The following is a 24,142-nucleotide window of genomic DNA, read 5'->3' as shown; positions in this document are numbered from 1 at the left end:
ATGCTATTTCCAAAATAACTGGATTCCGCATTAAATAGCCCGAAAAAGGTTTATATGCAGTAAAACAAAACAACTAAACCAAACTCTACAAATAAATATTTAGAAATATAAAGAACTTGAAGCATAAAAACTGTTTCCAGAATAACTGGATTCGACATTAAATACCAGAAAAGGGTTTATATGCCGTAAAACAACCACAAATAAGAAAACATTAAAAGACATAGATAAGCTTTTTTTGCGTATTTAGGTCAGACGCTAATGGATAAGGCTGGACAGCTATATGTTTTGGTTTAGTTTCTACCTGATGACACGTAAGTCATTTTTTTACTTTTGAAATCACGGCTATATATTAGGAATAATATAATAACCAATAGAAAATTGGCTCTAAATAAGACCTACGAAATCTGCATAAATCAAAATATGATATTTTAGCATATTTTACGATCAAGCAATGTTGGACCGCCTGCTAGCATATATATATTCTTCTATCATGTCATACAAATGTTACCGAGTGAAACACATATATTTTTCTAGCTCCCGAACGAAGCAATTTCAAATGATCGGGTCTGATAAACAAACTAACAAGTTTAAAAAAAAAAACTAATCTATACTAAAAAGATAACAATAAGTCTGTTTTAAATAATGTCATCAGAAATTATATATATATATATATATATATATATATCAGAGGTTCTCAACCAGGGTCCACATAGACCCTAGGGGTCCATGAAATTTTTCTGGGGGTCCACAGGCAAAACATAACAAGATGGGGGTCCACAAGGATATTTTGGTGGGCCATGAAGAAAACCAACTCAGAATAGTTTTTATTATTAAAAATTTAATTTCTACTGTAATTTTGTATATTTTTTTCAATCATTCAAGTTATTTTAACTATAATATTTCTATTTACCAGGTTTACCTCAATCATTTACCTTGCACTCTGTTTCTAAACATGTGTTTTATTTGTCGAAAATTTTATAAAATGAATAGCAATATATATAGTATAGTGTAGTATTTGTATTACCAGATGTGTATATATATATATAATATATACATGTATGTATGTATGTATGTATGTATGTATGTATGTATGTGTGTATGTGTGTATGTATATATGTATGTATGTATGTATGCATGCATGTATTGTTTTTCAGACATCCCATGGCTACTCCAAGTAAAAAGAAGTACTGACAGTACTCCGTTGAATATTTGTCTTACGAATTTATTCCAGCACCACATAATGAATCGAAACCAATGAGCCTCATATGCATTGATGTAATTTCAAATGGTAGCATGAAATCTTCTAAGCTAAAAATCCATTTAGAAAAGAAGCACACAAGAAAGAAAGATAAACTAGTAGACTCCTTTAAAAAAACTTTGTGATGATTTCGAAGCTCGAAAAATACTGTCTCAAGTGTCAAAGTGAGTAAAATGAATGATGGTTTACTGGCATCAAATGAAATTAGCAAAATAATAGCAAAGGCAGGAAACCCCCATAATGTTGGTGAAACAGTAATTCTACCAGCAGTGTCTGTTATAATTTCGTCAGTTATGAAACAAAATGCCAGTGAAATTATTAATTCCACCCCTTTAAGCTACTCTTCTGTGTCACAACGCATTGAGGAAATGGCAGAGGATATAGAAAAGCAATTGATAGCCAATTCGCAAGTGAAACAGTTTGCCCTTCAATTGATGAATCACCTTTAAGAGATAATGGGCCATTTTATTAGCATATGTTAGATTTAACAGTGATGACGGGTCCAAAGAGGAAATGATTTTTGCTAGAAGTCTTGTGACAGACACAAAAGGTGAAACGATTTTTGCTGAAGTTGTTTCTTATTTCCAAGAAAACAACATTCCGCTCAAAAATATAATCGCTTGTGCTACTGATGGTGCACCTTCAATGACAGGCAGCTACAAAGGTTTTATTGCACATTTAAAAAAAAGCTGTCCCGCAAGTATTTTGTATTCACTGCGTGATACACCGTCAACACTTACTTGCAAAGAAAATGAGTGCACGTCTGCATGATGCCCTTACTGTCCTAATACAAGTAGTTAACAATATTAAATCAAATTCCCTCAGGGACCGCCTTTTTCATGAATTATGTAAGCAAAATGGAGAAGACTTCGAGCGGCTTGTATTACATACAGAGGTGAGATGGCTATCAAAGGGGAATTGTCTTCAGCATTTCATTGCATTTGGGGTTCTATTGTTTCCTTTCTTGCTAACACACAACTTGAAGAACAGCTGCTTGCAAATAAATGTGATGTGTTTTTGTTATCAGATCCAAGGAAAAGATTCTGATCTAATACCTAGTAAAAGTGCTATTGCTGCTTTTCTGATGAAACTACAATTGTATATGAATAATATCAGGCGTTGTGCATTTGAACAGTTTCCTTGTTTGGCCTCTGTTAGCAGCGATTTGCAAGATGAAGATGAAGAGCTTGCATCGTATGCTGAATATATGGAAAATATGCATGCAGATATGCAAACTCGGTTTAGTGACCTACTCATGATGGCTATACCGACTTGGGTTTTAATTCCTTTCGAAGTTAATGTTGCCGATATAGACATATCTTTGCAAGAGCCTCTCATTGAATTACAAAGTGATAAAATTATGCGTGCAAAATTCGAAAATGGAAAGTACAATGTATGGAAGATAAATGATGTTGCTACAAAGTATCATTTGCTCTGGGATAAAGCATATCTCTACGTTGTTGCTTTTCTAACATCTTATCTTGTTGAATCGGGATTTAGTCGCAATAGACTTGACATTGTGAAAAGAGGTGACCTTCGACTATCATAAACATCGATGGAACCAGATATAAAGAAACTCGCCGAGCAACATCAGCGACAGAGATCTCACTGAATAAAAATGCCTATCTCTCTTTTTTGTTTGTTTTAAATTACACATTCCACTTTAACTGTTTATCAAAAAATTTTAACCAGTGTACACAAATGCTGCAGCGAATTCAATTGCCTGAAGAGCTCTGATCTTCATCGGCTTGACCATGGAAGAAACATTGTAATATTGTAATACAAGACATTGCTAAAGAATTATTATCACTCTAAGTTAGATTATTATTATTATTATTATTATTATTATTATTATTATTATTATTATTATTATTATTGGCTCACATGGAGTGTTCACGCAAGTCAACAAATGATCTGATTGGAAACCTGTGGTGTTCTCTGGAAGCTGAGTGACAACAAGTCTCCCCAGACGTCCAGTTCTTTCCACCTCCTTCAAATAGCATTTGCAAATGAATTTGCATCATCGCAACAGCCTCTTACCATTGATTTCTCGCCGGCAGTGGGCATTGGTTTATACTGGAATTTGAGTGGCACTAAGCCTCCCTAAAGTCCAAGTTCCCTTTGCGCTTGTTCAACCGAGGTCTGGCTGGCGTTCTTTCCTCGGTCTTTCAGTCCTTTCTGACCCTTTTCAGCTCTTTGGTGTCACTTTTTTTATTGAGAGGAGCGGTGATAAAACTATGGGGGTGCATGCTGGAGGTATAGAACTTATAGATATTATTATTATTATTATTATTATTATTATTATTATTATTGTTATTATTATTATTACTTATTACTTATTACCTCTTATCATTATTATAATTATTATTGCAGTGGCTGTAGAATACTTTATTTACATTAAATTAGTTTTCATTTAAAAATAAAGCTTAATTATATAATATTTCTTTGATTATTAAACCCCCAAAATTTATATGAGTGAAAAATAGAAGATTGTCTTATGACCAATAGTTTTGAAGGGGTCCACCAAGATAAAAAGAAGGGAAAAGGGGTCCAGCTGTAAAAAAAAGTTGAAAACCATTTATATATATGTGTGTGTGTGTGTGTGTGTGTGTGTGTGTGTGTGTGTGTGTGTGTGTGTGTGTAATTTAACAACTACTAATTTAGAAGGAATAATACGCAATGTTACGTATTGCATTTAAGCTTTTCTATTTACTTTCCCTCTAATGTCTTCTATTTTCAATTAATGTTTATTTGTTTAATTCCTCAACGTTGTATTAGTTTTGAAGACTTAATTTAGAATTGAAAACTTTAGGGAAGTACTTGTACTTTTGAAAGCTTTGTTAGTTAAAATATAAATAGAAACTTTTTTCGGAATGAATCAACACGTGGGAATTATATATATATTTTTTTAATATATATATATATATATATACATATATATATATATAATTTCTAATATTTTACGACGCAATTTTTTATTTTAAAAAGTTCAAACGTAAAGTAAATAGAGTCTTACAAAACAAATAGAAATAAGAGAAGTAAAATAACATAAAAGAAATAAGAAAAGAAAGCTGAGAAAAGTGAAAGAAACAACGAAGAGAAAGTTTTTAAAATCGGGAAATAAGAAGAATAGTTAAACCTTGTATACATTATTTATTTACATACTTACACAATTCAGCTTGATCCTTTCATTTGCCTTTATGATAAGTATTTAATTATCAACCACCTAATATCGCATACTGATTTTTTAAAGACAGATACATTCTTCCTGCTTTTGATGCTTTTACTAGTTCTACCGTATATGTATATATATATATATGTGTGTGTGTGTGTGTGTGTGTGTGTGTGTGTGTGTGTGTGTGTGGAGAGAGGTGTTTTATTATTTCAACCTTAGGTGTATTAGCTTAATTCATTACAGGTGGTTTTAATAGACAGGATAAAAATTATCCGTCTATATCGTCAGATGATTTAAAATTTTTATACTGTCAATTGAAACAACCTATAATTAATTAAGTTGATACACGCGAGGTAGAAATAATTAAAAAAAAAACATATTTAGCTCTACTAACGCATTGAACACTTCTTTCTTGTTTTTTCCAAATATACCTCTTAATATACACACACACACACATACATATATATATATATATATATATATATATATATATATATATATATATACGCGTTTGTGTGCGTATAAAATTTTGCCTGTTGTCAGAAGGGGTATTTTAAACCATTGTAATTTATTTTATCTATACTTGTATTACTTCAGCATATCACAGTTATTAATTTATGACGTTATCCTTCAAATTACTAAAACATTCATATGTTTCACAATATTCCAACGCATGTTGGACTGAAAATGAGCGTTTTTAGACAACAGAGGTGTCACCTTCTTTTGTGATAATGATCGTTCTCAAACAGCACGTTTAACCAAAGGACTCCTAGAAAAATTTAATTGTAAACTGTTGCCTTATACTGCATATTTTCCTGACCTAGATCCCTCGTATTTTTCACTTTTTTGAGCATTACAAAACGATTTAGATGGCATTAGTGTAACATTACGCGACAAGATTGAACATGAGTTAGAATCACGTTTATTATAAAAACCTAAAGAATTTTCCAGCTGAGACAAGCTCGTTGACAAAAGGAATCAAGTTATGGAAAGTCATGGTTGTAATTATTATCAATAAAGACTTCTTACAATAGAGTTTTTTTCGGAAAACAAAACTTTTTAAGCGACTTGAAAATTGCTTCCGATGTCTTATTTCTGATTTGAATTGTCACTAGACATTGCAGGAAAAAGTGTCCACTTTTCTATAATATTATCCTTGGTGTGGCTTTGGAATCAAAATCTTTAATCGTGAAATACTGAAATGCCGCTGACATTATTTTGCCCATTGTGTGTCAAGACTAATTTATTATCAGGGCTGATGGCTAAACCAGAAAGCGAAAATTGCGTTATATTTGCAACTAATGGAATGTGTCGGATCTTATAGATATTTCGATTGAGAGCATCTGCGACGAAAATTCCTCCTTGTCTGCTTGTACAGATACCGGCTGGATGGCTTAACGCTTGATCTTTGTGTCCAAAATAGCGGAATAGTTCGTTGCCTTGGCGGTCAAGGCAAATCACGGATTTCTCGTAACTATCTGTAATAACAATGTGATGTTCTTTTGTCAGAGCAACGTAGGTTGGATGAACAAGCCTCCGACTAAATGACTGATAAATCTCACCAGTGATAGAAATTATATCTACACAAGAATTCGCGGCCGACGCACAGACGAGGACGCTTTCGCTTAGTGACACGATCCCTAAATATTTCTTACTCGTCATCGCTGTCCACCGAATGCACAACTGAGTTGCATGGGATAAATATACGATACTTCTCTTGCTGGGCACCGTAACACCTATTTCTCCCTGGATAAGACGACAAATTCCCCAAGGGGATTTTTTTAATTTAATATATTTTACTAATTCTCCTTCTTCTGTAAAGATCTTTACTTGACAGCTCAAACTATCCGTAACAACAAGAAACCCGTCCGGTAAAAGCGCCACATCCGTGATTAATGAGTCATCAGAGGAGGAGATTGTTGAAAATTTACTAAGTAGAACAGTTGAGGTGATTGTATCGTCTATGGCCTCCGCTAAACTACTTCCGGTCTCAGTCGGAGCAACAGATGCACTTCCATCAGATATGTGATCGCAGGAATCAGAGTTTGGCTGCTGCTGCTGCTGCTGCTGTTGTAGGAATATTTTACCCAGCGGTCGTTTAATCAGTCGCTGAAGTCTTTGCTGCAGTGAAGGGTCGGGCAGGAACATCAAAACATGTCGATTAGGGACGTTCGTATCAATTTCCGGTAACTCCTTGTACTTTTGCTCAGCTCCACTGATTGCTTTCAGGAAGGCTGCGTCGCCGACTTCTTCTAGCGCGTTGTGGTCAATCAAGTTTTGACAAATATTGATTGATTTTATAATGGATTCGTATTTAGTAAGAATTTCTCCCAAACGCAATTGGCCTTCGCTGTACTGATTTTCCAAATTGATGACAAGTTCTTTTTCACGGTCACGTAGCTCATGAAGCAACTAAAAAAGAAAGGAAATATAAAAATGCTTAAAAATAAAAACATGTTTTTTTTTTTTTAGTTTTAAACAATGTATCATTGTTAATAAGACTAAAAATAAAATCAGAATTTGGATTAAATGTAGAGTTTCAAAGGCGATTATTAATATGAGGAAATTAAAACTTTTTTTTAATTGAAGTGCATTCACAATGCCTTAAAACTATTTATAAAGGAAAATAAATAATGAAGTTTACTCGTTTCCTCAAGAACAACACCTTTTTTAATTATGTACTTTTTATTTTATTTCTCCTTATTCTAAGAGAAGTACAATGTTAGACAATTCCAATATAAGACTAGTGACGCTATGACTGTACTATTTGCGCTACTCTAGCTATCATGCTTTTTGAATAATACGGATGAGAATTGATAGTTCATATTATTTGGATTTTTTAAGTACTGTTCCTATCGTTACTGTTATTTTCACAATGTTTCGGCCGATTTAATATACGACCTTTTTCAGATGTATCGTGTTCAGGTCAGGTTGGTTGGTTGTTTTTGTTTTACGGCATATCAACCCTTTTCGGGTTATTTAATGCCGAATCCAAAGATTTTGAAGAAAATTTTTTTAATAGAATATATTTGTTGTTTTCAAATCAGTTTCTATTTAACCCATAGTTTGGACCCTAACAGGTACTACCACTCCGGGTCAGATTGTACCTGGGAGCAATGGTAATTAAAGGGCGGATCCACACTCCCCAAAGCCCGCAATCTGGGGCCTCACCACTGGATATAGTTTAAGGTCATATCCAGGACCGTTCAGGTCAGGAGTTCAACCAAAAGATTTGCGAATTCGACAAGTTACACCTAAAGAAGGTCAGAGGTTACGCCGAAACAATATGAAAATCACATACAAGATGAGAGTAACAGTCCGAATAATCAAATAATACCAACTAGTGGAAATTTCACGGTAGTTGAAAATATTTAAAATTAATAAAATTAAAATATAATAAATAACGACGAATTTTAAACAATTTTTAGCAAATTCTTTTTTCTAACCCTTTAAAGCTAAAATGAATTGATTTAAAAAATTTAGATTTTTTAATGAAAATTCAAGACCCAACACATTGTTTTATTTTGTTTTTATCTGAAATTTTTTTAATATAAATTATAATGGAACAGATTTCAATTCACTTGCACATTTCTTTGGAATTTTAAAAAGAAACTGTAATAAAAAAATTAGTCTCCTATCAGCATGAAGTTTTCTTTTTAATTATAAAATAATATAGCCAATATGTAACCGTAAACGCCCATGTTTTATTTCTTTTTGAAAATCTTCGGAAGAGAAATGATTTCAATGATTTTTAACTGATAAAGGGCGACTATAAAGGGAAGTAATTCATTTCTCATTAATTATTTTTTGCGATGATGATGTTTTTATGACACTGGACGTACGGAAAAGTAAATTAATATTTAGATTACACGGACTATTATTCCTTATCTACTCCACAATATTTTTGCTTAATCTATGAACTGAAACATTTAATTTGCCCTGTTTTGGAGCGGTCCAAAACAAAGGGTCCAGTTTAAACTTCTATACACATTGCGGAGCATGACTAAAAACTCCCAAGTTCAAAAACATTCATTTGAAAAAAAAAAGACTGGGGTTTACAGCGGCCGTGACGTTGTATATACAGCAAGCAGGAGAGTCATAATAGTCGGACTAGTTCAAGGCAACCAAATGTATGTATGTTATTTCTGTTTCATATTATACGCTTTTATCAATAAGTATTAATATATTCTATTAATTTAACTTATGGGATATGTATAGGTTATTCGGTTATCCACGTAATAATTAGCCTTTACCTTTTAACTGAAACAAATAATTTTATTTATTTTTACAAAACTTAAATGGTTGTTTAAATGAATTGTGATACTATGAAGCTATCTAGGAAAGTTAATGATAATAACAAGACAAGCTGATCTAACTTCACAGACTAGTGACGCTATGACAGTTGTTATCTTTCCAGATTGTCTGACAAAAATGCTGTCGCTGTGGCACAATGGTTTAGCTCCATTTTGGGGGGAGCTGGAGGCTTCTACATTAATTAACCTTGTGCACATCTATAATCGTTCTGTACTTATGAGGAAGCGCGTGCGTGTCATGAGGATGTTGTGTGATTTTCAAAATGTCAGAATATACCAACCAGTTTTGACTGACAGTTGTTATGAAACTCGGTTGTGTCAAAATGATCCAAGACCCCCAGAATTTGAAAGGCCAAACCTAAAAGAACTCGTCAATTAGCCTACAAAAAAATAAACATTGTTTAAGTGATGTATATTTCTTTCTCTATGTCTCTCTTTCACTCGCTTACTCTCTCTTTCAATGAAGAAAGAATTATAATAGTATTGTTTTAAACTGTTGAAGCTGACACAACGAACACGACGGCCATAGTAGTTTGGTTGCGAACGCCATTGGCGGCACATGTTGGGTCTCAACATATCTTACCTACATATGCTCCTCCAATGTTAATTAAAAGAATTATATTTTTATAAAGAGATCTTGTCGCTGTTTCAAGGACGTTTCTCAACCAAATAAATCCGGGTAAATGAGAATTATCATAAAGATAAGTTGAAGTAAAATTGAACCCGCTACTTTCTGGCGGTCAGCTGCGTGAATTTCTGGTGTATTTAGCTTTAGGATTAAAGTCGCTATACTTTTGGGATGCTGGCTGTGTGGTAGATAAATATCTATGGACAACTGTTCCAAATTGGTTGTTATTCTGACAACGTTTTAGACTAAATAACCCTTGACATAGATAGCTGTGTTTTCGCAATGGTAGGATTATGGTTTGTTTAAAAAAAGTAAAAAAAAATATTATCGTTCGAATTCAAAATACGTGCATGTGTTTATGAAATAGAAAAGGCGTTAAGCCGTTTCCACTTTTTTAATAATCCGGGTCTGTACAGATTACATATAAGGAGTCTGAATTTTCCAGAAACGGATTAATAATATGTCTTATTTAGATTGTTCCGATTACTGTTATTAATTTGGGTGCTTATTATCACAATGTGTCAGCCGAAAAAACCTTCAACCTTCTTCAGTTATATCTGGACAGTGGCTCTTATTGGCGAATCGTGAGGAAAATATATTAATTTTCTTTTCCAAAAATTCAATTTTTTTAGAATTCAAAACGTGTGATGTTATTACGAAATGGAAAGAGCCTCGAATCGGGATTAACTAGAAATCCTTTAAATAATAATGACTGAGTAAGTCATCTCTCAATCTTTCTAAATATCTATTTTGTAATTTAACACATATAATTTAACACATTATTTAACATATTATTTAACAAATGTAATTTAACGAATATTATTTCACACATATAATTTAATACATATAATTTAACACATATTATTTAACACATAATTTAACACATATTATTTAACACATTATTTAACACGTGTAATTTAACACATATATTTAACACAAATTATTTAACAGATGTATTTTACACATATTATATAACACATGTAATTTAACACATATAATTTAGCACATATTTTAACACATATTTTTAAAATATTTTATTTAACACATATTATTTAACATATATTATTTAACACATATTATATCAGGCATATTATTTAAGAATTTGTGTTTATTAACAAAGGTGTGCTTGGATACGAGTTTTTATGTTGTTCGTTGATGAAGAATTATGTGGTGGGTCTCGTAGTAGAGTAAGCAAACAATTGATTATGTTGAAAAAAATGGTTGATTTCACCGATTCCGATGACAATAAAAATATGGGATTGTAACATTCATTGATCATCATTCAATCCCGGACAAAGTCGGGTGTTTCTGCTAGTAAAAACAAAAAAAAAAGCTACCTATTGCAATGGTCATCGACGAAGATCCTGACATTAAAGTAATCACACATAAACGAGAATAGCGACCAAACAGAAAAGTTCTAGCTGGCGATAAACAGGAAAAGTAGAAAAACGATAACGCAATAATATCATTATATAGTACACATTATTTTGTGTTTTTATTCGGTTATTAATTCATTAGCGCATTATTTTTGATTAAAAAATGATGAAACGTTTTTGAAATTTTATATGACAATCTTTTGATATAGATTAATTAGGTGCAACGAGGGTCGGAGACGGGCGTGCAATAAGTAATGCCCCTGACCCACTTTCTATAGTAGTAGAGCAACGAAACGTGGCACAGTTATTAGTCTTTCTCTACATAGGAACCGCCCAGAGTTATGCATTTCTCCCATCGTTTGGTGCAGTTCTGGGGACCGTTTTTGGTAGAACCCCCCAGGTTGGTCCTCCAACCACGACGTGACTTCAGAAATCTAGGCTGCATTATCTGGGAAACGCTTTCCTTTCAAAAACAACTTCATAGCTGGAAGAGGTGAAAGTCAGAGGGTGCAAGGTCAGGAGAGTAGGGAGGATAGGGTTTCGATTTCATAACCACACGCTCATGCTTCTGATCTGGCGACATGAAAGTTGTGGATCGGATCGTTGTCCTGCAGGAGAAGGGTACCTTTGCTGATCTTGCCCCGCATTTTGATGTTGATAGTTTGCCTAAATTTCCTCAAAAGTGAAGCATAATAGTCTCCTGTAATTGTGGTACCCTTTGCCAGGAAATTTGTCATCACTACTCCGTCCTGGTCCCAGAAGATTGTGAGCATGACCTTGCCAGCCGAGGGCTGCACCCTTGCCTTCTTTGGAGGTGGTGAGTCCAAGTGCTTCCACTGCATTGACTGGGCTTTGGTCTCTGGATCATAGTGATGAACCCATATTTCATCCTGTTTAATCAGTCTTTTGAAAATCTTTGACTCATCTTCTTGGCACATCTCCAAATTCATCCTCGAGCACTCAACGCGTTTTCGCTTCTGGAATGGTGTGAGCAACCTGGGAATCTATCTGGCAGACACCTTATGCACATGCAAATGGTCATGAATGATAGTTTCCACAGACCCTGTACTAATCTTGACATCTTGGGCTATTTAGCGAATAGTAATGCGCCGATCTTCCAAAATGGCAGCCTCAACTTGACGGACAGTTGCCTCATCAATGGCAGAAGGGGGCGACCAGGTCTGGGAGCTGTTTCCACAGACTTCCGGCCATGTTTGAATTCACGATGCCAGCGTTTTACAAGGTCATATGATGGGGCATTATCACCATAAGTTTCTTTCATTTCATCAAAAGTCTCCTGTGGTGTGCGTCCTTTCAAATACAAAAACCGGATTACTGCTTGACATTCAACAGGCTCCATTTCATACCTGACTCAGTTCAAACACATATAAAACAGAAATCACAATTAGTTCAGTGCTATAATTTGCCACATAATCAGTAGAGATATGAATCATTACACATGCAAAATTTCAGCAAGATCAGATAAATGAAAGTGGGTCAGGGGCATTACTTATTGCACGCCCTCGTAGGAACTTTATAACCTTGAATATTTATCCCAAATAGTAATTTTAAACTTTATTGTTTATTATTATTATTATTATTATTATTATTATTATTATTATTATTATTATTACTATTATTATTCATAATACTCGCCGTGTTATTGCCGGAAAATCTGGCTGGTTATGTTAACCGCTCGAAGGTACCGAACAAAAACTTCGTCATATTATTTTTATTAAAACACTGGCGAATATTAAATCGCTAGAAAACAATTAAAAATCAAGAAAAAAAACACATGTAATTGTATGTTAATTTTAATGAAAAATATTACTTTTGTTTGTACGAAGAAAATTCAATGAACAATAATAAAGAACAATTTTAAGAAACTTTCAGAAAAGTATGAAGAAAATGCAATGTCAAGAAAAAATCTCATCATAGTAACTTCCTGAATCTATACAATATTCTAATCGTTCCTTTCTTAGTTGTACGTTAAGTTTTCAGAAAAACAGCCTAGTTCAACTTTGGAAAGTCAAACTACTTCAAAATAGCCAAGTTTGCCGAATTCAGCTTTAAAAATGCACTCTTGAAAGAATGTAAAACTGATTTCCCTTTGTATATAGCTTTGTTTTCGAATGTTATTATAATAATACATGATAATGGTTGTAATGGTGTGAGAAAGAAACGGTTCTTTTTTTACAAAGGAGTCACTACTTATCAAGGCCTGTATGTCATTCGAGGATAAGAGTTAATGAGTGTACGTCAGTCATTGGGATAATAGTGTAGTAGTCGTTAGTAGTGGAAATTTGGTAAATTGGATTACTTAAGTCGACGACTCATCAAAAAATTGTTTGCGTTGGACATGAAGACGATTATATTGTAGTCAGCTGGAAGGCATGTAAACAGAACAGGGTTCCGCAAGTTTACCCAGTGTGATCTGTTTTTTTATTTTCATGTTCTTAATCTTATCGGCTTCCAGTACTCCCAAATATGTGTAGCCTCTCTTATTGTCAACAGTCTTTATTAGATCTGTTATTGGGAGTTTAAGGCCATCTGACTGGACGAGTGCCCCTTTTCATCACAAAACTAGCGCATTTGGTGATGCCAAATTCTATCTTTATTTCAATATTAAACAATCTATTCTTATTCATTAAAGTATCAAGCTGGTTCTCATTTCTACTAAAAAGTTTAATTTCAAACATGAATAGGAGATTGTTGGTTGTTATAGTTCCATTTTTAAGTTCGTATGCTTTCACATTTTGTAGAACTTGAACGCCTACTGGAGAGAACTGGAGAGAACTTGAATGCCTACTAGACACTATCCTAGAGTGCCTTAGATCTCTCTATATAGGGGTTTGTCAGAACATCCTGACATGAGGATACTTTCCCTAGAAGTAAACCCTGACCAAATATTAAAAATCACATAATATTCGCTGCTCAAATAAGATCTCCTCACTATGGCTAACCCACATTAGCTTTTACAAGGAATGGTGCACCTTCTCCTAGTAATATTACCTCAAGTAATAGCACGGTGCTGGGTGCTCAGCCAGACAAGATAAATTCTTGTCTGGGAATCCAGTAAAACCAAGAAACCAAAATAAAATATATAAAACATATGAAAATGATTAATTGGGGAGAGGAAACCTATGTTCTCAACTTGTTTACTAACTCAATGTTTGAGAGATAAAGAAGTTTAATAGAGCATTCGAATATCTATGTATCTCATATAGAGTTCAAGTGTTAGCCCCAAGTAGTGGACCCCTTGATTTCTGAGAACTTCGACTGAATTAAAAGAAAACATGTTTAGATGGGATCAAGCTGATGAAAAACAGCAAAGGAGAAAAACTATCGGCGTATAAAATCCCTTTCTTAATTTAAAATCTGCCTAAATTCTTCATATTATTTTATATACGTTTCCAAACATTTGAGTTTCCATGTCAAATGCCCTCTACTAAATGTCTTCTTTCTCTCCTTCTACTTATGATTATTACATAGTAGTTTCAACCTGTGATTGTTTTGCTTGAATTTGATTTATTTTATTTTCCATATCACGTCAATTTTTTAGACAAACAAACTGTACCTTAACACTTGCAGCGTACCTAACATATTAGCCATTTTGAAAAAAATGGGAAAAAATACTTCATTTTTCTGTTTTAACTATTTATGATGGCTTTTACTAATATTTCTAAGCTTTTTAATTACAATGGGATCATCTTGATATATTTACATCTCCATAATCTATATATCTATTTTAACATTTATTTATGTTTTCTTTACTCTGGTATCGTTTTTGTTTTCATTTAGAAAGATTAAGTCGGATTTGGAATGTTCAAGAAGGTTATCAGTTTGTATGTGCTTATCTCAAAGAAGTGTGACGTTGTCGTTTTCCTCTGTCACTTCTGACTCATGTGGTTGAGTTCACAGAGTTTGCATATATTTTAGTGTAATAGGTTACTGACCTTGTCCTGTCTTTATTTTCTTTAAATTGATAACATGCAGCTAATGGCATTCTGATGAAATATGCAGTAAAGTTTTCTTTTTTTTGCATTAAGCATTCTGTACACCTGTATTTTTTCAGTTTTGTCAATGTAGTTTTTTATAGCATAAATAGCTTGTTCACGGCCTGCTATTAAGTTATTCGGGGTAGCTATTTTTAGATTACCCCTCGCCAACCGGTCCAGGTGTCATCTCTTAATTCAGTATTTTTTATGTTTTATTTTACTTCAGTCGAAGTTCTCAGAAATCAAGGGGCCCACAACCTGGGGCTAACACTTGAAGTCTATACGAGATACATAGATATTCGAATGTTTCATTTAAGTTCTTCATCTCTCAAGCACTGAGGTAGTAAAGAATTGAGAACATAATTTTCTCGAATACAGGAAGACAGTCTACCACAGAAAACACCACTGCCAAAATAAACAATTCATGAATAAATAAAAAGGCAAAGGCTGGAAAGTGAGAAGAGAAAGAACTACATAGATGATCCATAAAAATGACAAGAGAAGAGAACAATGATTGCAAATGGACATGACTTAGAATACGAGAATTGAACTGAGAAAAGATATCGCTACTTACAACCGCACAAACCAATAGGATTAGACCTAACTGATGCCTCCTTCAGTCTTGACAGACAATGGATACCCACTGTAAGGATGCTTGCGCGTGAAATTTATGTAACAACAGTTGCGCAGTTTCCAACCACGCCTCTCCTGAGTCACTATTATTGCATACCAGTGGCATGTTGAGGTACAGGACGACGGGAAACAATGCTGAGTTGAGCGGAGAGCACATAAAGCGCCTAGAATTCCCAAATAGTCTGGTATTAGCCAGGCTCAACGTTGCTTAACTGCGGTGATCTAGCGAGAACTAGTGTGTCAACGTGAGTATGCCGTACATTAGAACTAATTAAAGGTTTTTAGACCTAACTAAATTTTTAAAATTAGATAAAACCAAGAAAACAGCACATGTAGATTCTACTGATAAAGAGACAACACGGCAAATCAGATAAATCACATAAGTGATTGCAACAAAACAGGCGAAAAGAGAATACGAGATCAGATAATATATGTTTGGAAAACTGTACACTTGGCACTATGCACACAACTGCATTTTAAACACGCGGATGAGACGTGCAGACACAAACCGACACAATACTGGAAAATTAAAATCATAAAATTCTCTGAGACATGGAGGTACAAACGTATAGCCTCATCCAACCGGTAAGCCAGATGTCATATTAATCAATCAGAAAAACCTTCCAAGCATTAGAATTTGCTGTCCTAGCAGTCCACAGAATACTAAGCAAATACATGTTATCAAAAGAATGAAAGGAATACATGATACAAATAATATAAGTATTAGGAGCAGACACAAAAGCTCAAAAACAAACACTGGGAGGAACTGGACTCAAAGTGTAAACTGGGAAACCATCGATTATATAACGGATGTCAAGAAAAAAAATATCTAAAATCTTAAGGAATATTCTCGAATGCAGTATTTAACCCAATATAAATTAAAAGATAAACTAAAAACACTAAATATTCACTAGAATGTTGTATGAGGACGAAAACCCCAGAAATAGAAAGCACCGTTATATAAACCCAAAGAAAGTGAAATTTCAAAAAGAATCATAAGGTGTCCCCCTCAATACGTACGATGCTATCACATTCGTCTCGGCTGATACCACAAAAAAAAATCATGAATGCTCAACGAGAGTGAAAGGATCGAGGAGAGATAGTAATAATGCGACCTCAACTGAACGATTGCGGCGAGGACTGAAACTTTTGATAAGCTTACTAAAAGACAATTCGAATTGCCGTTGCCTATAAAAATGAATTGAAACGTCAGTGGTAGTGGCGATCACATAAAATCATTTACATGGTCACTGTCAGAGATAGAAAGACGCTGCAAACCTAAGGAGACATACTACTACTACTACTACTACTAATAATAATAATAATAATAATAATAATACGACTACTACTACTACTGATGATAATAATAAAAATAATGATAATGGCCAAATGGCTGCCATATTGGGTGGAAGTGGGACGAACTCCCACTCTATTAAAAAATACTCCCAAGGGATGTTCAAATCTATAGCCCTGACAATCTAGTAAAATTAGCGCCTTAAACCAGCAGCTCTGAATAGCTGCTGCTCGACAGCCTGGTAAGATGGACCACTAGGAGAACGAAAACTCCGATATCATTCAATATCCAAACAATTACAATTCTGAGAACTTTTGTATTTTGTAGATCGGCTGGGGATAAATAGAACTTGTTTTTTCTTTTAGGAACGAGAAATTACTAACGTTTCAAGAATAATAAGTTAAAATCGATATATATATATATATATATATATATATATATATATATATTAATATATACAATCATTAGGTTGGTGCAGAAATAATCGCTTTTTGACGTTCAACTATACATATAAAAACGACATTATTTTGGCCCCAACCTAATATAGCATATTCGTTTTCAATTTCAATGTAAACAAGTTCTGGTTCAGCCATTCTGTTAAACAATTTATTTCTACGCAATCGTCATCATGACAGATCATCATGATGTTGTCTCACCTGACACTTATTAACGCTTATGCTTTACTCGTTTCTGGGTCTTGATAAGTGGTTATTATGTAATTAAAAATAACCTCCTTTTTTATATCTACCTCTATCTCTCTTTGTCTCGCCCTGCTGATGTTGTCACAATCTAATACGCTCTAATAAACTCCTCATTTAATTCCCCCTTCAAATTCTCTACAGCATTATCACATTGACACACCAATTCTTGTTAGATCCCCAAGGTTAAGAAAAGTTGAGTCTTGTTAATACCAGATGATTAATTATTTGGGAATACCGAATGCTGACGTTAACACCTCCGTGCAATAACTGCAAAAACCTAATGTTGTAATCGCCCCTGACTGTAATATATATGCAACTGGGGATCGCTTGTGAATTTAATATTCCCTTGATACTGCCTCATCCGATTCAACCTGCCAAGGGTGGATGTTGTTCGTTAGCAATTCTCTTTTCCTTCAACGATCTAAAACATTCAGTGTGCAAACAATAACGTTTATCAGAGTTTTAATATTTCACAGATCGGCGGGAAATAAATCGAACTGATCATTCTTATGACCTAGACCTAAGCAACTGAATGATACTTTACAGATCAGCTAAAAGCGAATGCAACTTATCTTTATTATGAAAAAGACCAAAACAACTGAATGGTGTTTTGGATTCCGCATACAAACAAGAGTTTATATCAGTTCAAAATACTTGACCTTTGTACAGATAATTGATTCTAAAATGTTTCGATAATAACATGAATTATTTTTCGAATTAAAAGTTTTAAACGTTACTTCTTTTTATTTTTTTTATTTTATTTTTTTTTTAAGATACTTATTGTTAGTCTGTATGGGCTTAAATATTTTTTCAGAAATGGAGATAAACTGTTTTATATTTTACTAACAGCGGGGGGACGGTTTGTAAAATACGCTTAAATATATTTTAATTCATGCAGATTTCGTATTTATTATTAGAACCAATGCTCTATTGAATATTCTTGGAACTATCCAAATAATTTACATTTATATTGGATCTACCTCTGTGTTCCATGTTTAAAAAGGATGTGTCCTCTATAGTATCAGACCTGACGGAATATTTAATTGTAGATATAGACCGTTTCATACCCTCGAAAAAGTTCCAGCAGAAACCTTACAGCTAGCCATGGTTCTCTCCAGAATGTACTGCTGCCATTGCGCACAGAAATCACTTCTTCCACTGCTTCCAACGTAATAGATGTATGGAAACTAAAGCCGCTTTCAAGACTGTCAGCAACCATTGTAAAAAAGTAATAAAGAACGCAAGAGAGTTGTATGTTCAGTCCGTCGAATCCAAACTAGCTGAGCAGCGGCTTGGTTCCCACCAGTTTTGGCAACTAGCAAACAGTATCCTGGACAGAACCTTGTGATCTATCCCAACTATCATCAATGGACCCGGGGTAATCTTGTCAGCATCAGACAAAGCCAAACTCTTTGCCAAGAACTTTGCAGCTAATTCTACCCTTTGCGACCAAGGCCGCCAACCACCAATATTTCCTCCTGTATCAGAAAACACGCTATGTGATATACATATATATGTACGTAATGTTGCCAAGCTAATCAAAACTTTGATTCCAGTAAAGCAACCGGCCCTGACCGTATTCCAATTATAGTACTCAAAGAACTTCACCCAGAACTAGCACCCATATTTACTAAACTGTTTAAACGTTGTCTTAAGAAGAATTGCTTCCCATCACCCTGGAAAATCTCATCAGTATGCCCTGTATTTAAGAATTCAGGTGATCGCTCATCTCCCTCTCAGTACAGGCGAATAAATCTCCTGTGCGTCATGAGTAAGTTGCTGGAATCTGTGTTAAATAGAGAAGTAATCAACCATCTAAGCAAAAATAACCTTCTTAGTTATACACAATATGGTTTCCGTTCTGCTAGATCTATAGCAAATGTGCTTACAGTTATATCTCATAGGATTAGCGAATCTCTCGACAGAGGCAACCTTTCTCGGGCAATTGCTCTTGACTTATCTAAGGCCTTTGATAGGGTATGGCATGAAGGTTTATTTCACAAGATCTCCAACTACGGTATAGCTGGAAATTTCTTCTGAATGATTAAATCATTTATCTCTGATAGGTTCATAGGAGTAATGTTTTGTAGACATCTATGCTGATGACACTACTATCTATGGTAGCACATCTAAGTCATTAAACAACCAAGTTCTCTCCGATTCTCTCTCCTCTGATCTTGATCACGTGGTACAATGGGGAAAGGAGTGGCTGGTTACTTTTAATGCATCTAAAACCAAACTTCTCTCTTTACATCATCAACGTTCTGATCCCCATCTAGTATCAGTTGAAATGAATGGATCTCGTCTTGAGGAGGCCTCAAGTTTTTACAAGCTTCTGGGTTTGACCTTTACTCCTGATCTTAAATGAAACAGGTACATCAAATATGTTGCCAAGGCCGCTGGAAAAATGGCGGGACCATTCTATCGATCCAGTAGATATCTCACTGCTGATGCAATTATCTATCTATATAAGAGCCAGGTAGTCCAAGGATGGAGTACTGTTGCCACATCTGGGCAGGAGCTGCTAGAAAGGACTTGTCCTGCCTTGATAGAGTTCAAAATAGACTTCGTAGTCTCGTAGGAGATATCCTTTTCTCTTCCCTGCAACCTCTATCTCACAGAAGAGATGTTGCGAGTTTGTCTCTGCTGTGTCGTTATTTTCATGGAAAGTGTTCGACAGAGCTTCAGTCTATAGTTCCCCCTCGCCAAACCTTAACGAGAAACACTCGTCTATCTGAAAACACTATCAATAATTCCCCCACTCGTTATCTGTGCCTAAACCTAAAAGTTGATTCCATGAACAAAGTTTATTTTTTAGAACTGCACGCCTGTGGAATTGTCTTCCGTTTTCCTGCTTTCCAGCTGACTACAATATGGTTGTCTTCAAGTCTAACGTAAACAATTTCTTGATGAGCCGTCCCACTTGTTAACAAATTTACCGACTTTCCATTTACTAACGATTACTATATTGTCCAATTTCTACTGTACACTCTTTAACCCTTATCCTCTTGGCCTTGATAAGTGGTGATGCCCATGTAAAAAAAACCCTAATATATAGTAAAGATTTAAAAAGTCTCAAAAGATGACATAAAATCGAAACCAAAAGTATTTAGCGCTCCAGCTGCGTCACCAACCATGGGGCTAGCGAGATATACGTAAGAAAGAATTGAAGAAATGAATGGAATTTGGCCATGTGCAGAAAGAAGTAAAATATGTCAACAAGTTGAAATAAGCAGTTTTTTTTTCAACTTGTTAATATATGTCGGTACGCATTATTCGTTCATCAAAAGATCTTACTCGTTATAAGCCGCCCTTGGTGTCTGATTAAAATTTCCCGTGAATTACAGTGTTATGTGACCAGTAGTTTAAGAGTTTATGGACACACACACATACATCTGCTGTGCTATTTTTATAGATTGTAGTCTACAGCTCCAAAATAGATGGGGTGCGAGATTAGCTTTATGGATGTAGTCACCGACTATGGGATTAGATATAACAAGTTTCAAATTCATCCAAATATTTCGCATTCAATAACAAATACTGTTGCAAAATATAGGAATTCAAATTTTTTTCCCGCCTATGACAAAGTAATCACCCTAACCCTGACTATGATCAAAGTTACCCCTTTACTCATAATAAACTAAAACACTTTTCCCCTAATTTAGAATTACTAGAGATATATTAAATAAGTGATCTGCATTCAACGGATTATATACAATTAATCGTTTAATAAAGACATTTAGTTTCGGCAAAAAATTACACAAAATTACGATTTAAAAATCTTCTCACACTTGTCAATATGTTATATCTCTACAACGCCCCATTATATTATGTATAGATTATTGTTGTCACATAGTGTTTCAATCACCAACCACGAGTCTTTCTTTTTAAGATAGCGATTATGATAGTGACAACCTTCTGTCTCGTGAGAAAATGGCGCTCCACATCTATTTACTGCACTGCAGCAACTGTTGTCGCTATACAGTCGAAGCTGGAGTTGCTTCTGCAGATGAAGGCCCGACCGGGTGATATGGAGACCTAGGTTTGCCGTTACTAAAGACACCCTCTCGAATTGCAGACCAAGTCCGGCGGAAAGGTAAGCCAAAAATCGGACCCAGCACTGCCGCAGTAGTTGCCTGAAAGATGTTGCAGTGCTTTACCATCCGTCAATCGAATCTTTAAACCAGATTTTTGTCAAGGTTTACTTTATTAATCTTTGCCATTCCCAAAGCATTCACTGAGCAGTGGAGATATTTGACCATAGCTGTTGAAAATTTGATAATTTCTCCAATTTTTGCCAAAAGTGACGGAGATTTTTATTGTAGGTATGCTTGTATCAAAATAAATGTCAAATCCTTACATCTTCTTTAAAATACTCGAGCCAAAGTAACGCGAATTCCATAACAATGAAAACTTTACGTAAATAACGTAGATCCTTATCGTAGTTATGGTTGTATTAAAATAAAAGCGAAGTGATTTTTTTAAATTCTCGAGCAAAAAGAATCTAACTCCCAAAGCTCCAGTCAATCTCCTATCGCCGCATTCTTGTATATGTGTGTGTGTTTTACAAGTAGTTTAATGGAATGTGCTCCGAAAATCTTGTTGCACTGGTGCCTTCTTGATATAAATAACTCTGATCAACCCATGAAGCCGCTAAATCTCAACTCTTCACCTTAGAAATCCTCAGATGCAGGAAGGCGTTCTACTCTACTTGGTTCTTTCTTTCTTCTTATGAACCTTCTCCCTGCTCCTTGTGTCTCTGAATACAAAAAAAATAAATGTAATTTACGCAAACATCTCGCTGCACAATTTCCCGCTTAAGCTGCTCCTATAGGTATTGCCCTTATTTCACAGTATTCCTTACATCACAGGGGGAATGTGCCTTTTTTATCGTGAATAAAATCATGTGAAAAAAGAAAAAGAGGTCGATATGTCGTAAAATAAACAACACAAAATATATTTTCTTACCTTAGCAATAAGTTCCGTTTCATTCTGTATATCTCTAATAATCTGCTGTTTGTTGACATTCATAGCCGAACGATGTTTCTTTAGACGAGTGTAAACCTCTTCAACTTCAGTTTTTCTTGTCTGAAGTTCATCACAAAGTCGTGATTTCATACTCATAATCTCATCGACAGCCTCCGCCAACGTTTGCACCGTGCTACACGTTTTATGAGCTTTCGCCGTACATAAGCTACATAGCAACGTATTACAATCCATACAAAAAAACTTGACGCTCTTCGAGTGATGAATTGTACACATTGTTCGTCTCTCCTTGCGATGTTTCTCCGAAATAAACTCATCTGTGATGGAAATGAGAGTATAATTGGTCGGGAATCGGTCGACCCATTCTCCGACCGATAAGGAGTCGTCTTCAGATCGAACAGCTGTTTTGCACAGTGGACAGGAAAACTCCCGAAGTTTCTGGCCGTCGCGCAGATTTTGGGTCTTTATATTCAGGTAGGTTTTCAGACAACGACAACAGAATGAATGTTGACATGGCAAAGTCTTTGGTTCACTAAATATGTTCTGGCAGATCGAACAATACAAAGACTTCAGTTCTGTTTTAAATAAATCCGTATCCGACATTTCTTCATCCGACATTTTGAACGACCAGAGTAACGGGTGTGAAATAGTAGTTCAATTACTTCACACCTCGATGTGAGTGTATTTCTATGTCGTTGTCTCTGTTTCGTATTTTTGAAAATGAGGTTTTAATTTGTTAAAATCAATGTCCGGTCAAATTGTGTGACGCTAATCATGACGGCCGTTTAATCAAAAAGCTGATAACGTATAAATTAAACAGACGGTAGACTAGCGTGGAGCAGGGGCTTTTATCAGTGACACAGTTCGGAAGTTCAAACAGAATGCAAATAATACGTGATTAACTTTGATGTTAATCTACAACTTGTTTAATTCGATTCACAATTCACAAGGTAGGCGATACGGTACAAAATCATAAAATAATTTTTTCAATGGCCATAATTAGTCATAAGTTTACCTTTCTAAAAATGAAAATAAAAATATTTCGTGATAATCGATATAATGTATAGGTTTTAGTGATGTCAACCCTTACAGCTGATCGACGTTCGGTGGAAGGAAAATGACATGGGGGATATAGAGAAGTAAAACAGCTCTTGTCTAGATAGCTAAGAAACTAAGAAATGTACAAGGTGGAACGATAAAAGTGTCGTCCTTAAAGAAACAACACGACACTTTTATTTAAAAATTTTTATTAAACAAAAATCAATTCAAATAACTGATTATGTAGTAGAACTGACATCTATTCGATATAGTCGCCTTCAGCATAAATCACCGCCTCGATACGGGTCCGGAAGTTGGAGCATGCCTTTTCCATAAGCGCCAGCAGGAGCTCGGCGAGTACTCGGCGGATGGCGGCGATCAAGCTGGCTTTGGTCTTGTGGGAGGTCATGTTGGTGATGTTCTCGACGTATGATCAAACGAAGTAGTCCAGCGGGTTCAAGTCGGAGCAAGAAGGGGGCCAGTGACAAAAGGGTACAAAATGCGTAGCACTCCTTCTGAAGCCAAGCCTGGGTCTCTTTGGACTTGTAGGCTGGCGCCAAGTCCTGCTGCCACAGCCAGGATCTGCTAGCGGTCACCTGATTGCATTAGGATATCACACGCTTCAGCTCATCCAGGTACATTTCGGTGTTGATTTTCAAACCGACTTCACGGATGGTGTGATGTTGCCCTCACTGGAAACCACAACAAAGACTATAGCTGTTGCCAGAAATTTTGGTTTTAT

General features: G+C 35.1%; 2 protein-coding genes across 2 annotated transcripts; one reads left to right on the top strand and one right to left on the bottom strand.

The window, feature by feature from the left end:
* Nucleotides 1-2,267: 2,267 nt before the first annotated feature.
* On the top strand, nt 2,268-2,807 carry LOC145280267 (uncharacterized). The gene has a single exon (XM_080132041.1). The coding sequence runs from the start codon at nt 2,268-2,270 to the stop codon at nt 2,805-2,807; it is 540 nt and encodes a 179-aa protein (XP_079988167.1).
* Nucleotides 2,808-4,885: 2,078 nt separating this feature from the next.
* Nucleotides 4,886-23,119, bottom strand: LOC145280228 (uncharacterized). Its single transcript, XM_080132012.1, has 2 exons — nt 22,345-23,119; nt 4,886-6,845 (listed from the first exon to the last, which is right to left on the bottom strand). The coding sequence occupies exons 1-2, from the start codon at nt 22,978-22,980 to the stop codon at nt 5,616-5,618; spliced, it is 1,866 nt and encodes a 621-aa protein (XP_079988138.1). The 5' UTR covers nt 22,981-23,119; the 3' UTR covers nt 4,886-5,615.
* Nucleotides 23,120-24,142: the final 1,023 nt, after the last annotated feature.

Source organism: Euprymna scolopes, chromosome 7 (assembly GCF_053919585.1).
Source record: "Euprymna scolopes isolate OS-2025 chromosome 7, ASM5391958v1, whole genome shotgun sequence".
Classification (NCBI taxonomy): domain Eukaryota; kingdom Metazoa; phylum Mollusca; class Cephalopoda; order Sepiida; family Sepiolidae; genus Euprymna; species Euprymna scolopes.
This window is presented reverse-complemented; position numbering and strand designations above follow the sequence as displayed.